Here is a 16,895-nt window from a genome sequence, read left to right on the forward strand (position 1 = left end):
GAGCTAAGCATCCACGCCTGCAGCCAAAGTCCATGAGAGTCAAGCTCGCTGTCTCTGCAGATTGGAGCAGAGAAATGGGAAAGACTCCTTGGCTCCCCACACGCGGCCAGTGCAGGGTTGTTCTGTCTAGCTCATTGCTTATTCTGTCCCTCCTTGGTTTACAGCTCCTTACCAGCATGTTCCCCCTTATAATTAGTAAGATGAGTAGGTCCTTGCCTGCCTCTGGATTTTGCTTAGTTGCATCTAAGCAGCATTTCCCCAGCACACAAGCTGTGTAGGGGGTTGATTGCTCCCAGGCTGCATGAACCCTGGTTAAAGCCCAGCCCCAGCCATGCGTTCATTTTGTTCCTTGCTATCGAGGCAGAAATGCTTTGCTGCTGCAGCGCATTAAACAGCATTTCAAATAAACCCCTCTGACATTGCCCAGAGCATGCTGAGGGGCATTTGGGTTTTTGTGTTAATAAGGAGGCAGTCCCTAATGAATTCCCATCTGCTCTCCTTTCCCAAGGGGCAGAAGGAAAAGCTAGAATTGCTCTGCGCTGCCAGATCTGGTTTGAATTTCCAGAGGAGGTTACCATTATAATAGCCCGTCAGAATTCCCTTGAATGACATATTCTTGCCGTTCTCTCTGTCTAATGGCTTTGTTTCTAACGAGACCCTCACCGAGGCATCTAGGTGCCATGCTTTTGTACTCTACAGAGCTGTGACTGCTAACAGCCCTATGTACAATGCATCCAGAGCAAATCTGTGCAGCTGCAGAGGGAAGAAGTGGGGACGACAAATGGGAATCCGGCTCGCAGCATACTGCCATGCAGAAGGGACTTGGGGACAGGATGCAGAGTAGCTGGGAATAGTTGGTTGTTGGGACATCAGTACACGTGCTGGATCCCACAGCTCTTCCACACCTGGACGGGGAGCACTGGTGCCAAATGAAGGCTATCCCATCCCAGCTTGGGAGGAAGGATTTTTTTTCCCCTCCTCCAGCTCAGACTGGGCTGGGACCAGGTTCTGGGCCAGGGCAATTTCTATATAGTAGTGAGAGGTCAAAGCTTTTTCTTTGCTTAGCGTGCATTATCTTTGTCCTGGCCTTATAAATAGGTGTCATGTGGAAAGCAATGCTGGAAGAACAGCACTCGTACCACCATCCCTCATCCCACAAACCAGTCTTCAGGCCTTGTAGCTCCAGCTTCAGGATGTCCACTGACCAGTCTTGGCCCAGGTATGGCCCAGCCATGTGCGGCTATGGGGGTTGGATGTTTCCCACAATCCTTTGCACCAGCTGAACTTGTGCGTACACCGCATAAAGGATCCTGGGGACTTGCTATCCCCGAGGCTGTTCCCTCAGCTGTGTGGGTCTCAGAGGAGTGGGTGGGAAGGAAACAAAAAAGCCATTGATGTAAAAGGTTGCCACGTGCTACTACAGAACTTGTCCCGCATCTGTGAGGGTTGGACCACTTTTGGACCCCTCTTGCACTCCTGATTTGCATCCCTGTGACTGGGCATTGCCTTTTTGAGCCCAGCACCACCAGCATTCACAGCAGCTTCCCCCGTGCTATCGGACTAGCCACGTCTTCCTCCATAGGTCTGAGGCAAGGGTTTTATTAATGCAAAAAAAATATCCCTGTGGAAAATTAAGCCCAGAAATTAATAATGAATTAAAATAATATTCCACTAACCTCAGTAATGAGCTCTTTGTCTGTGTAGCTCATGCAAAAGGAGGCCATGGCTCATCCATTCGCATCCTGAACTGCGGTCAGCCGAATTGTTCGCTGTCAGTGCTGGTGTCTCCCCTGAGAAGGGGATATAGGCTGCCACTTTGTTTGTCTCTGCCAGAATTTGACTGCCCCTTTTTACAACAAGGTGGACCTGCTCCTTCACACAAAGGAGTTCATGGCAGCTAGAATGGGAGCCCCTCGCCACCCCTCGGGTGCTCCTTCCCCATTCCTTCTCTGTCCCGGGAAGGAAGACGCTCATCCCACAGCCCCCAAAAGGACAATAACTTTGCGCAGCCGATGCACGGCTTAGGATGGCAGTGGGAAATAATCTTGAAGGGGACCAACAGGACTTAACATCACAGTCTTAAGCCTCTTCAAGGAGGCTGGGTCAGTAATTTACCTGGTGCGGAGCCAGCACTGGCATGGGTTATCCCCTCTTATCTGATGCAGCACACTTTTCGGGAGGCCTGCCCGCATACTGGAGGCAAGGATCCTTCACCCATCCTGCTTCCCATGCTGCAGGCAGCAGTCAGGCAGGAAACTGCTTGAGCCAAGGATGTCTTTTGTTGGGCAAATGCAGACTGTACAGAGTAGCACGCAAGGCACTTACGCACTGGTGCATCCTCAGAGGGTGACTTCACATGCTGTATCCATCAGATGTCCCTGCGCCACAGCAGCAGTGAGCAAATGCTTTGTATGTCACAGCTGTGAGGAGAATGGGTGGTGCTCCTGGGACCACCCCACTAGAGACCTGCCCCTGTGGGATGCTGTTGTACTGAAGGCAGGCAGCACCCAGCCTCTTGAGGGATCGGCGGTCGTGCTTATTCCGTGTCATTTATTTCCTTCTCCTTTTTATTCCCTCGTCCTAGTGACATACGAATCTGAAGCCTCCAGCTATGCCTGAGAGGTTGGAACATGCTGCTGTTGGCTACAAAGGACCAACTCACAGAATCATAATGAATCCTAATGTATTGTATGGGATGTGAAGTTACCAATAAAATCATAAATGCAACCTCCGAGTTATGAGGAGTACTGGTCACCTTAACATAGACACACGCATACGCTCACTCATTCAAACCCATGTAGCATAGTGTATAGTAGCTGCTGTAGTGACTGTGAGAGCACTGGTGTTAGTATATCTCCCTGTCCAAGGCCCTGGAGCCTGCTGTCAATGGTCAGCTTCCTTCAAGGTGATGTCTTCTGCAGAAGGGGGTCACCTGCTTGTCCTTCTGTCTCGGTAGGTCAGGTGCTGGATGAGAGGGCACTACTGAGGGTCACGCGTCACTGCCTTTTATCCCTTTCTGGCAGACTCGTGTGATTCCCCAGCATCATCTTGGCTGCCCAATGTGGAGGTCGCTGTCCCACGTGGGTCTTGAGTAATGCATGACAGCTGTTAGTCACAGGGGTCTCTGCCTGCTGGTACCCAAAGTTTCGGAAGTCCACCCTTGACTTATTGACTTAATGGCTGTATTGTTACGGGTTACAGGAATAGTCAGTAGGGTGGGTGCTCAGTTCCAGGAATCGATTCCTTGGCTTGATTAGCCTGAAATGGCTTGTAAAGTTTTGTAGCGCTAAGTTTCTCTGTCTAGGTTATTGTCAACAGCCAGAGGCTCTTGCTTTGTCTTCAGTTATCTACTGATTCATCATACATACTGGCATTCACTCAAGGGGGACCAGCCCAGTATAGCAGATTTTATCACTTTACAATTATAATTTCAATGCAGTGTTTTTAACAATGGTCCAGGGTGTAACTTCATTCTACAGGGAATACATTCCTTAAGGGTTTAAAAGTATAAAATATACAAAATACCATGGTAAAGATGAGACAGATGAAATATTAATATAAAAATGCACTGTGACAAATATATAAAAATGCAATGTGAGGTAGTGAGGATCAAAGGCTACTGGGGACAGTAAGTGAGTTAGGTTAGCACCAGGATATCTTTACAGTCTTCGAAGTCGATATTTTAGTTTTTTTGTTTTCTTTAGTGACACTGAGCTTAATTGATATGTAGATGTAGTTTGTAGGTTTTTCCTACAGCTTTCTGGCTTGCTCTGAGCCTTACCACACCCATGCAATGAGTGTGCTAGGTCTCTGCCAATACTTAGAAGGAAAAAGAAATGCACAAAATAGGTGGGGCAGGCAAGAAGGGGCCTCTTGTTACACTGCAACATGTCATACATGTTCCTCCCCCCCCTAAATGAGTGCAGCCGGGCTGAGTCTGATGTCTGGCTTCCCCACTCTCCAGCATAATTGCTCATTTGTCAAACATCTGAATCACAGCAGAGCAGTTCTTACCAGTCTGTGCCAGCTGCAGGGCACAATGCCGCAGTATATGCCATTGTTGCGAGATGGAGTTCACCTGGCCTCTGTCAGTGGCCACGGCTGCTCAGACGATGCTGTCATTGTGTGCGTGGTTTGTAAGGTCAGAACTGATTCATCTGGAAACACAAAAGCGCTCCCCCTCTCCCTATGTCCCCCTGCCTCTTAATGATGGCTGGTTGAATACAACTTGGAGCGCTGCTCTCCACAAACGCTCCTGCCCAGACAGGAATGGAAATAATCTAGTTTTTAAACGTAAGCAGGAGAAGACAGTGATATGGGGCTCGCATGACTAGAACTCAATGAGATGAAATTGTGCCACTTATGCAACTCTGGCCAGCTATTTCTGCAACCACGGGGCCAGCCTGGTGACATATTTGGTACTCTGGTGTCCTTGCCCTCATAATGTCCAACCATCTCACAGTCGTTAATGGATTTTATCCTCACAAGATGAAGTAGGGAATCATGGGCTTCCTTTACCAGCTGGAAAGCATGGAGATGAAGAGCTCTCCTGCATCACTTCAGTGCTGTTCCTAGGAGCGTGGCCACCGAGGACAGCTGCTATACAAGTGCCCACTGCTGAAAATGACGTTACATTGCTGCTTTAGAGCAGCCCTGGCCATGTACCAGTACAAACACCCAAGCCAAAGACATGAGGTCCCAGTGGCTTTAAAGCAACTACATTGCCCCATTTTTTGAGTGTTGCTGCAGGCTGAGGAGGGGCACATGGACCAGATGCTGTGCTTCCTGGTGTCAGGCCTGAGTGTGGTGTGTGAGTGGTATATACCATGGGTAGGCAACTGCTAGCACACATGCATGTGAAGGCATTTTGCTTGGCTCGTGCACCTCAGGATAGGTGGCGGGGAAGCCATGAGGGGCCTGATCTTTGTTGTGGCAGTGCCACCCCAGCCGCCTTTCCATCATCCACCTTGGGGTACATGTGCACCCACTACCAGCAACAAGTCAGGCTAGGCTCCATGGACCCTGCTTGCAGCCTCCCCTTCACCTGCTGCGAGCAGCCCAGGCACCATGGTGGGTGGCAAGGGCCTGCCCAGAGGTCGGGCTGGCTGTAGCAGGCAGCCAGGAGGCTGCAAATGGCTGCACGGGGGTCTGCAGGGGCCTAGTCCAGCTCATTGCTGGTGGTGGGATCACACGTGCCTCGAGGTGGACAGCAGAGAAGGGGCTGGGGCTGCACTGCCACAACAAGAATGATCCCCTTGTGGTTTCCCTGCCCCTGGCATGCCAACATCTTACAAGTTGAGGTTGTGGGTGTTTTTGGCACTGCCCAAAAACATTGCAGACCCCTGTTGTAGACTTAGATGCTGTAAGTGATTTGGCCAAGGTCCTGCATACGATATCTGATTCAGAAACTAAGCTTGGGTCTCTTGAGACTCACTTTAGTTTCCTATCCACTAACATATCCTTCCAATCCAGCGGCTCAGGCTTTGTTCAAACACTAGGAACAAACTGTTCCAGCTGCAGAAGGGTCTAAGCATGATAACAGTTGTTGTTTCTCTCCTTGCATGCCTAGGTACCACAATCAAGAATCAAGGCCCCACAGTGCCAGGTGCTGCATAGACAAATAACAAAATAATCCTTTGTTATCCAAGTGTCAGTTAGGATGTAACAGGTGGATGAAACAGGCAAACTAGGTGGGTAAGAAGGTGAGGTAGCATTAAATGTGCACAGGTTGGCATAAAAACAAGTGTTGCTGAGTGCCATCTGCCTCACTGGTGCCAGGTGGTAGTGGGTGGAAGTAAGCATTTAAGAGGATGAGGCAATGGTCTTAGGGATTTTGGCCGGAGTTGAGGAATAACTAACTTGGTTGCATTTAATGTGGATCCTCAAGAAATCCATTTCTGAGCACTTGGAGGAGAAGAAGGTGATTAGGAACCGTCAGCATGGGTTCACCAAGGGCAAATCATGCCTGACCAACCTGATTGTCTTCTATGATGAGGTGACTGGCTCTGTGGATGCAAGGAGACTGATGGGTGTGGTATACCTTGATTTAGCAAGGCTTTTGATACGGTCTCCTACAGCATTTTTGCAGACAAGCTAAAGAAGTATGGGCTGGATAAATGGACTGCAAGGTGGACAGAAAACTGGCTGGAGCATCAGGTTCAGAGAGTCAATGGCTCAATATCTAGTTGGCAGCTGGTATCAAGTGGAGTGCTCCAGGGGTTGGTCCTGGGGGCAGTTTTGTTCAATGTCTTCATCAACAACTTGGAAGATGGCATAGAGTGTACCCTAAGCAAGTCTGCAGATGACACCAAGCTGGGAGGAGTAGTAGATATACTGGAGGGTAGGGCTAGGATTCAGAGTGACCTAGACAAATTGGAGGATTGGCCCAAAAGGAATGGCATAAGGTTCAACAAGGACAAGTTCAAAGTCCTGCACTTAGGATGGAACAATCCCATGTAGCCATGTGTCACAGGGTTTAGGCTCCTGGAAAGAAAGAGCAGCAGCTGACGCCCACGTACCAAGTACCCTTTGCAGCAGCATCAAACTCACATCAAACTCAAAGCTTGCAGGGTTTCCACAGGGCATGCACAAGGCAGCCCTGGGTCAATAAAAGGACCACCCTCTGAATCATAGGAAAGGCCTTGTTCACTATATGGCTCTATCTAGCATTGGCTTTTTTGTTTAAAACTCCCACCGCTGCAATACTAAGATTATCACAGAGAGATAAGGGAAGAAGCAGACCAAGTCTTAAGGTCTTATGGCTGGAAGTCTAACCAGGAACACCCCCAGGAATGGAGATTCTCTAGGCTTCTGTAGAGATTTTTCAATTGTCCATGTTTTTATGTTTTCCATAATATTTAAGCTAAATCTCCAAGCAGCAGTGACTCTGATATCTGCCATAAAGATCTCTCCTTGACCAATGAAAATAGTTAATCCCATCCTCTTCAGAACTTCTCTGTGGACAGATTATCAGCTGTGTCTGCCATCAGCTATATATTCTTCAGACTTGCCTTGCCTACTCACTTATCCTTCTATGATAATCCTATTTTATACTAGAGATTTATATTGAAGGAAGTGTAAGAAGTATATGAGGCTTGACCCCACTGTTAATTGTTTTTCCTTCTTGTTTTCCAGCCAAAGCTTTTGGCCAAGGAGCTGCTTGACCTGGTGGCATCTCATTTCAACCTGAAGGAGAAAGAATACTTTGGCATTGCATTCACGGATGAAACGTAAGTGCCATGGCGGAAAGCGCCGGGAAGCATAGAAAGCCTGCCTGCCCATCTTCCAGGCAGAAGGGCCAACACATAGGCCTGTGCACTATTTATGTCCCTAGCCCAGGCCTGGTGGGACATGGGGCTAATGTGAGATTAAGGTAGCATATGCATTAATCTCATTACTGGCCCTTCATACAATGTTGGGTGTCACTTACTGTGAGTTAACTGTTGCCTGAGATGCAAGGAGACATGAGCAGTCCCTTCCTAGTCAGATGTTGACAGAGCCCTTGTCTTTGACATTGGCAGAAGGTCATCTTATGCTGTCGTGGTCTTCAAATCCAGTTGCCACTTCACAATCATTACTGGTACGGCAGAATGGTATAATTAACATGTTAACAGGATTGTGCTCTCAGGCAGGTTTAATGCTAATGACAAATGAATAGAGGGGTAGAGAAACATCTTTTTCAAATTACACTGGGTAATTTCAAGAACTGTTAGGTCTTAGATAAAGGAAAAGGGGAGGGGGAAGAGATGAAAAGCTCCAAAATTTAATATTAAGTCCAGATGTTTGTGAATAATAACGTTTTGTGTAAATGTTGGGATTTGGCCTTCCCCAGCAGTTCTGTGACATTTTGTGATGGTGCTGGAGAACTGGACCATGTAGCAGACTCCTCACAGCTCTGTTGGCTGTCACCAGCTTGATGTTTTATTTTCTACAACCTCTGTGGTTATATCAAAATACTACCTTTCATTTTAAGAAAAGGAGGTTCACAGCCCACATAATTTTGGACACAACTTGAAAACAAGAGTTCTTAAGCTTCATAAGCCAGAAAGCAAATAAATACTTCACACAGGGTTTGTCTACATGTGCATTTACACTGGTTTAAATTTACTGTGCAGTAAATTACTGTGCAGTAAGTGGGACTAGGCCGGCGTCTACACTTGCAGGTGTTAAAGCGCATTAACGCTATGTGTGGACTGATTTGGGACTCAAGTTAGTCCCAAGTCAGTCCACACACACAGTGTTACTGCACAGTAAGGTGTCTACATGTGTGTTACTGTGCAATAACTAATTGGGTGTGAATTTGATATGTGCATGATGCAGGTACCAAATTTATGCTGAAGTCGGTGTAAGTCACCATATATACTGTGCAGTATGGGCATGCCCATGTAGATGCGTGCCTGTACTATGCAGTAATTTTGGTTGCTATGCAGTAAATGTGCACATGCAGACACACCCACTAGGTAGTCAGAGAGAGGCCATAACCACTGCTTAGCATATTATCTCCTTGTTAGCTTGTGTTCCCTGCCTCCATCCGGCACCTCCCTGTGTTTTCTGTAGAATTAGATTGTAAAAGCCTGAGGGAAGAGACTGTGTCTGGGGTATGTGTTTGTATGTAGATGAGCACAAACCTGATTTCTGATTGAGAAACCCCCTGGGTTTTACCACAAGACAAATAATACAAAGGTACACGTATTATATGTAATGTCATGATTTTTTTTGCCAATAGCATGGCTTGGGGTTGGCAAGCCTATTACCACTGGCCAGCCCAATTTCACCATCCCAGGTGAAGTGCTAAAAAGTGAGCAACATGAATAGTTTATTAAATGAGACAGGGGAAGATAGTGTACACATATATAACTTGTGCATACACACACACATCGATGTAGGTGCACTGAGGTGGGCATGTACAGATCTGCCACCTTCTAGCCTGTCCCCCTGCCCAAACCACCTCTCCATTATAAGGGAAGGAGCCCTCGTAGAGCACAGCTGTCCAGCTTGCATTGGAAGCCCTCATCCAAATGCATGGCTTTACTAGCAGTGGGACGCTCATGCTTAAAGTGGTACATGTGCAAGATGGGACTGCCTGTGGGAAGACCCAGAGTACACAGCCGACAGGGAACCTCCTCAGCCTGGGACAGGTTTGTAGATGGAAAGTTACTGTGGCAAAAGGAGAGCCCTGTTCCCTGGGTGTTTTCTCTCAGCATGTCATGCCGAGGGGAGCTCCGGCTGGGATCTGAGGTGGTGAGGCACTCTGTGCACGCTGCGTGAGGGGGAAACGGAGCCAAAGAGGCCCAGCTGTTTCCATTTGTTCTCAGCAGTGACACTAGTTACAAAGGAAAATGCCTGGCAAGCCCATTGGCACACAGCCAGTCCCACAAGAAAGTGGAGTCACATCATATACCCAAGGGGGTGCAGAAATAAGAGGCATTGTGAGCATGGAGAGGGGGCAAAGATGATTTGCTAGTGACCATGTATAGTTCCAGAAGGGGCATTTACTTCAGACACCCTGGGAAAAGTAGCTTAACAAAAACCAAGTGGGAGTAAAGCTCCGGGGTAGAGAAATGCAAGAAACTGATAGAAGGTCAAAGTGCTTGAAATTTTTGGTACCCAGGTTGTAGCCGTATTGGTCTAGAGGAAAAGACGATCAGAACTAGTGGCAGAGGTGATATCTTTTATTAGACCAACAAGATTTTTGCAAAAACAGTTCTGTAATTGCAAGCTTTCGAGCACAAACACCCTTCCTCAGGCATTGGAGAACAGATTGTAAACGTTCTCCTGGGTAGAAACTTTTGGAGCATCTGACAGGCAAGTGGCATGGTCTGTCTGATCCCGGATTGGGACTGATGTACTGAGATCCTAGCCTAATTGGTAGGCCACTCACTGTCCCTCAGAAAATCCCAAATAATTTAAGTGAGGCTTTTGGACGACTACCGAAATTATCACTAGTAGGTACAGCATATTTTCCCAACATCTTCTTTAACAGAATTTTGTCCATAGGTGACACAACCTGTGAAATATAGGAACTATTTTATGCAGTTGAACACACCCAACAAAGTAGTTAAAGCATTAGACCGGGACCTGGAAAGTCTGGGATCAATTCTTCACTCTTCCACAGACTTTCTGTTTGCCTTTTGGCAAGTCCTTTAATCTCCCTGTACTTGCATGTTCCACCTCTAAAATGAGGATCAGCTTTTTAAATAACATTTCTTCCCTACACTATTAATAATAGAAAAAGGGTAGGAGGGTCTGTTTTTCACTACGTGTCTGTAGAGCGCTTTGCACAATAGGGCAGTGGTATTGGTTGGGGACTTCAAGCAGCTTCTGGAATCCTAATAGGAACGATTTAATTCAGAACGTTTCTGTGACACTACGGCAGGAGATTTATCTAGTTTTCCTCACGGATGCAATATCTCTGACTCTGGGTGCTCACGTCCTTGAATGGAACTTGTATACACCAGCTAAGACAGAGCAGGTCTCGTTCATAAATATATTCTGAGCTTGGCTTAGCTGCAAGTTTAGAAAAAGAAAAAAACCCACTGAAGTATTAAATCAATTCTTCAATTTAAGAGTAAAAGCTCTATGAGAGTAATTTATTTAAAAATGATTGGGACTGGGGATTTCCATTCATTAGTGCACTGTATCATGACAACCTGAGAAGAAAATCAATAGGAACAACCTTTGCGTTGGCGACTTAATAGCTTCTTGTGATAATATAGGGCCATTACTGCATTCAGCATGACTAAAATTAGATTGTGAGACTGTGATGGGGAAAAGAATAACACGTCTTATTTTAATGATCATAGGAATGTGTTATAGCGTTAGCAATGAACTGAGGGGCCACAGGTCAAATGGTGACCTCTGTATGGCAGGGTGGATGCGTGGGGCCAAATTCCCAACCCCTGCATAAATCCAGAGAATTAGGAATTAGCCTGATTGGAGAGGAATGGTGGCCTTATAATTGAGACGTGGAGAAATGGAGCAATTTTAACTCATCCGGTTATGAATCTTCACTATCCCTTCTTCCTTCTGCCATCGATTTGGAAATTTGTGGAAGTAAAATCAGTTTTGCAGTGGCTGAAATTCAACTTCTTTTCACCTCCCCAGGGATGTGCCAATGTCAAGGCTGTAAACAGCTCTGTTCCACCTTGTGCTCAGGATCAGGGATCATTCACCACCTGCCTTGCAAGCCCTGGGTTAATTTCTTCCTCCTCTGCTGTTCCCCTTTTCTTTCTTGCAGGGCCATTGATACCACTGGACTCTGGATGAAGCCTGCACTCTCTTTGCAGAGCTGATCCAGCAAAGCAGTCAAAGCCTCTTCAGCTAAGTTATGTAGGATAAAAATGTGTAAAGGATCTCTGCTTCAGCATCTGGGCATAACCCAGCCCTCTAGGAAGAAATCATCTCAGCCATCCGGTCCTGACCAGCATCAGAGCTGGATTTGGGGACTAAACTGTTGTTATTTATGTTACAGCACTGCTAGAGACTGTGCTATAAATCACATGGTAAGAAGTGGTTCCTTCGCCAAAATCTAAAGTCTAACTGAGCAATACAAACGATAGGAGGGAAACAGAGAACCGGAAAGGTGGGCCGACTTGTGCACCGTCACTCAGCAAATCAGTAGTAGAGCCAAGAATAGGCCCAGATGACTCGATCTCAGTTTAGTGGCTTCTCCAATGGACTGTGATGCATCTCTGTAGTGAAGTACTGATCCATTTTAGCAGTTCCTACATTACAATGAATGCCTGGGCCTTATCCTGCCTCCCAAAGGTATTTCCATCAAAGGGAAAGTTAATTTTAATGTGGGAAGGTTAAGGGAAGGTTAATTTTAATGTGTTGTTTTTTTCCCTATAATAGTTGATGGAAGCTAGAATAGTCCATATTTAATCCTTACTCAAAGACAACAACAGGAGCTTGGTTTAGATGGGAGGTGAATCAGGCTATTAATCCAAGGATATCAAATATCTTTAGAAATACTAATACATGTAGATATACTTATCAGAAAACTGGACACTAACTAGCAAATGTCTACATCCCAATCCACCTTGAGGCAGTGTGTTCATTGACATGCTGTTTTCTGCTGCACAGGGGGATAAGAGAAAACAGAAACTATTGCATACAATTGACAGCACTGAGCCAATGAACCAGAAGCCATACCCAGCCTATGTAGTAAATGTAGCCAATTTCTGTTTGCTAAAAGCAATTACACATTTGTTATTGATCCAACAATTTAACTTCAACCTGGCTATAAACAACAAAAAAATGATCAGGCTGTCATGGTACAGCCTGTTGGGTTTGCACCATTGCTGATGTGAATACTTGGATGTAAATTCGTAAATGGCAAAATCAATGGAGTTAATGAAGACAAAAGCCATTATATGCCTCTTAAGTTCAACTGTGCTGGAGAAGCATCTCCAGGCAGGAAAATATCAAGAGGATCTCACTGCAACCCGTCAGTGAGAAAACAGTCATTAAGATTATTAGACAGCTAGGGTTAATTGTGATCCCTTTAATCGTGATGAATAGCTTCTAACTCCGTGAGTTGTCCCATTGAGGACAGTGGGACAGCTTCTTCAGTGAAGAGCTGTGCAAAGTAATGATACTGGAAACTGGCCCCTAGACAAAGCATGTGTATTAGGTAGCAGATGGTAATGACTGTTCGCTGCTGCTGCTTTGAACACATCAGAGCGGATGTGCCTTGGAAAACACAAGAAGTAGTGACCTACATCAGTCAACATCCTCATAGTCCACTTTAAGTGGTAGTTGCACAGGCTGAGCTATTACGTCTTTGCAGTAAGATAATAATAGTTCCCTGTACAAGGTGCAACAGTGACCTCTTTGCAGTTGGGTACCTTAGAAATAAGCATGTTAAAAATCCCTGGATGCACCAGCATTATGACTGGTTCTCCTGCCTTCTTGATGACTTTCTCTCATCCTATTTCTGCTTCTTTATTACTCATAGAGTTATAATTAGAGCACCACAAAGGTACTATTACCGGTAAATAAATGACAATATATTACTGTTTAGAGGTGATTATGTGAGACAGTTGCTTAAGCTAACAAGCAGATTGACAATCAGCTGCTTCCCTTAGCAGATCAATGAGTCTTTCCAAAAACGAAAAAAAGTAAGTGACTTCTTAAAGTGAGTGGCTGTCCTCTCTACCTTAGCGCTTTCCACCATTGGTGGGAATGACAGCATCTGCAAGGCAGACTTGTATGTATGTTCCCCTTGAATAAAGACATGATTTTTCAGCTCGCTGATTAGTGCTTCGTCAACACATTGGCCTGATCTCTTACTGTAGTCATAAGTGTGTAATGCCATCAGCTGCTTTCAGTACTACTAACCCCAGCCATATAGACACAGCTGGACAAAGCCAGTTCAGGGATACAATGTCTTCTTGGCTTTGGCTTCTTCTTGCTTTTGACAGTGGTATGCCCACAAGCCCTCTTAGGTTGTATGCTTGTTTTTAAGCATGAGTTTAAGTAGGAATACATAATCTGGTCTGATTTCAACCTGCTTGTATGCTATGGCTTCTAAAGTCTGATATGAATTTCATTGCTATTGGGTTCATAATATCCCACATGAGAGACAACATGGGGAAAAGGGACCACTTGTGAGGAAAATGAGCAAGTAAAGGTCAAAATATGCACAAGTGACTAATCATTTTGGATGCCTCTATTTTTGTTCTGAGTGCCCAGTTTGGGCCAGATTGGTCCGGATCTAAATGGGCCTCCTTTTTCAGGAGGTGCTGAGTCTCCATCCTCTAAAACTCAGACCCTTAAAAATGACTCAACGTAGGCACCCAAAAAATAGAAACATCTACAGCTACTAACAGCTATGGGAAGTCTTGGCCATTTCATTTATACTGTAGATGGAGACCCCCTTGAGATAGCCAGGCTTTTGGTACATTCTTTCATTCCTAATAACAGTTCAGGCTTCCCTTTAGCTAAAAAAAAATGTTCGAAATTAAGTTAACCTTGAGGAAAACCACACAAGTCTAAACCACAGGAAAAGGAAGATTTAGAAACTTGAACTGGGTTTGCAGGGCAAATGCTTATAATTAGAGAAGAAAAGTTTGAAACCCCTCAAATTGCACGAAGTTCACAGATCTCCATTGCCTGGCTCATAGCTGTAAGATGAGCAGGGAACTGAAGGCAAAATCAGTATGCAAGCTCTAAGTCAGGGGTGGGCAAAGTCCAGCCCATGGGCCAGATCTGGCCTGCAGCGGACTCCATTTCCCAGCAGCCCCTGTGCGGTAAATCGTGGCTCTGCCCTGGCTCCTTGCAGCGGTGACAGCATGGTCCAGAGCCAGGACAAAGCCACAATCCACTACCTGCACGCCCCTGCCTGGAGCATTCAGGCTGCAGATCACAGCTCTGCCCTGGCTGCGAACCATGCCGTCAGCACTGCAAGATCCCAGCCTGACCCCGGAGCAGCTCCCCACCCTGCCGTGCACCATGCCAGTGTTGTCACTGACTCAAGTGACCCCTTTGCCTCCTTTGTCCTAGTGATAATCTTCAATCTGGTGCAGAGGAAGGTCGGCCAGCTTAGACTTCAGTGGGAGTTTGGTGTGGAGCCTGCCTAAGTGCTTTTGTAAATCACACTGGGCAACATCTGCACCTTGCTAAATCTGGTCCCCTGAGCCCTACTTTCCTGCCTGTAAAATGGGACAAGCCCAAACAAGACCCTTTGGACTTTTCTTTGTGGCTTTCACAGACTTGATCACAGCTCTTCTACTAGTAGGAGGAAAAACCCCTTCCCAGGGTCACATTCTTCCCTCAGAGGTTACTAGTAACCTCAATCAAAGTCAACAGAGCATCAGAAAGTTATGGACATCACCCGTGCAAAATGCTACCAAACGAAAACAATCGGAAAGACTGTGCAAGGTGCAAAATAATGAGCCAGTCCCAGCATGACAGAAGTCCAGAATAAATGTGGCACCATGACTTGTCACAGCATCACATGTGATGATCACATGTGTGTCATAATAGCAGCTTGCCATGACAAGGAGCCGAAGACCCAGTGGCACCTGGATAATTTCCCTGAGATTGTCCCCTCAAGTATATGTGGAGTTTTAGGAGCCTTAGAAGAAGCAGAGGGTAGTCTCCAGGCCACGGCTTCTTCAGGATCTGTAGATAAGGGGACCAGCAAACGTAAAAAGGATCATTCTTGCCATTGTGCTCTACCAGCTCTCTGCCTCCGCTGGCAACATCCTTCACACAGCTGCATCTTCATAGTCACAGTGTGGGGCCAAGGCAATCATACAGCATTCCTTCAGCTGATGTTTCCAACTGTAAATGGCACAGAGTCAAAGTGAACAGTGCACGAGAAAGCAGCAGATCTTCAATTTTTACCTTCTCTGCCCTGAGTAGACTTCCAGGAGGGGGCTTGTGTGAGCCCTTACACAGAGCGTAGGGAGGAGAGGAGACAACCACAGAGGTGGCCCCGTGGCTACTCTGATCCCCCCTCTGTCCCCTCCACCTGCAGAAAGAGTGGGAAGGAAGAGGCCCTCAATCACCAGATTTTTTTGTGCACTCTCAAACTCACCAAGTGCCTGATCCTCAACTCACTGCCATCAGCAGTACAGAACTGAGCCCCACAGCAGTTTCAAAGTGCTCAGATAATATAGTCAAGGGCATTGGACAAAAACAAGACACAGAGGTAGTATGTTCCCCTTGGTCTGCGTGGCTGCATGGAGACGTACTTGTGTGATGCTCACCAAGCATCCAGTCCCACACTGCATTTCTGAGCGTAGGCAGCCATAAAGTACTGTGATGGTGGATGTCACCTACTGTAATACTGTAACATGAGCTACAATGCCCAGAAGCCTCCAGGGACTGGAGGAATGAACTGCAATGTGCACTACAACTACTAGAAGGTGGCAGGGGACAGGAAGCAGGAGCATGGCTCATGGTGGCACAGAGAGGGAGACAGGTGGCCAGAGAGTCAGAAGGAGTGGCAGAGCTAGGACTGCAAGCTGCAGAAGTGGGGCTCAGACATGGCAGACAGCAATTAAGTATTTTATGGGACCAGAGACTGGTTTGGAGCCCTCCAGAGTTGTGGGCGGGCTTAAGATTCTCAAATGTATATCTCACGGTGTTAGTGTTTTCTACCAGTTACCTCTTCTTGGGTGATTTCACCGTCGCATCACTGTTTTCTTCCCATTACTCAGATCCTGAGTGCATGCAACTCAATGTTAACATTTATTTACCTTTGCCTGTCCCCTTCTCAGCCAGTTGGCTGATGACCTTAATCCCCAGCATCCCTTCTATACAAGTGGAAACTTCCTTTGTCACCTCCCTGTGCCAGTCCTTGAGGTTTTAAGGTTTGGTACAGGAACGTCAGATTGAATGCAAGAGATAAAAGCCCTCCTAAAACTACTGCTTTTACCCTTTTTAGGAGGAAAGCGAGACCCCTGCAAGCCTGGCAGCTACATTCAGCCACTATATTGCTGAATAAATGCCATTTTCAGGATTTAGTATTTCTTTTACAAAAGAACCAATCCGGTAGTCTTCATGGGCTGGGGTTTGGGTCTGCTGTGTGTTCAGGCACAAGTCATTTCATCCCTCTTTCCTCCTGTATCTTTAGGCTGTCAGCTTTTTCAGGGTCGGGGCTACCACTCCCTCTGGATGAAATCCTGGCCCTACTGCAATCAATAGCAAAATTTCCATCAGTGAAGCCCTCACACAAGAGGAGCCTTGGTAAAACTGCCAGTGACTTGGGTGGGACCCTAAATATTTATGTGGCATCTAATTCGATGTAGCCTTGACCTCATTACAATACTACTGTAATACAAATAATGGTACTTATATAGTGCTGCACATGCACGCAGCAGCTAACAATATAAGGAATGTGACAACGACCTGAATTCTTGCCTGGGAAGGCTCAGGATGGAAAG

At 46.3% G+C, this 16,895-nt stretch overlaps 1 protein-coding gene across 4 annotated transcripts in view; it reads left to right on the forward strand.

The window, feature by feature from the left end:
* FRMD4A (FERM domain containing 4A) overlaps positions 1-16,895 on the forward strand; it is a 289,469-nt gene that overhangs the window by 157,025 nt on the left and 115,549 nt on the right. For all 4 annotated transcript variants that reach the window (XM_019543681.1, XM_019543680.1, XM_019543679.1 and 1 more), the window contains exon 3: positions 7,135-7,229. In XM_019543681.1, the coding sequence (XP_019399226.1) occupies positions 7,135-7,229 (95 nt within the window). The remainder of the gene's footprint in view (positions 1-7,134; positions 7,230-16,895) is intronic.

The sequence above is a fragment of the Crocodylus porosus genome, unplaced genomic scaffold (genome assembly GCF_001723895.1).
Source record: "Crocodylus porosus isolate Cpor-Errol unplaced genomic scaffold, CroPor_comp1, whole genome shotgun sequence".
Classification (NCBI taxonomy): domain Eukaryota; kingdom Metazoa; phylum Chordata; order Crocodylia; family Crocodylidae; genus Crocodylus; species Crocodylus porosus.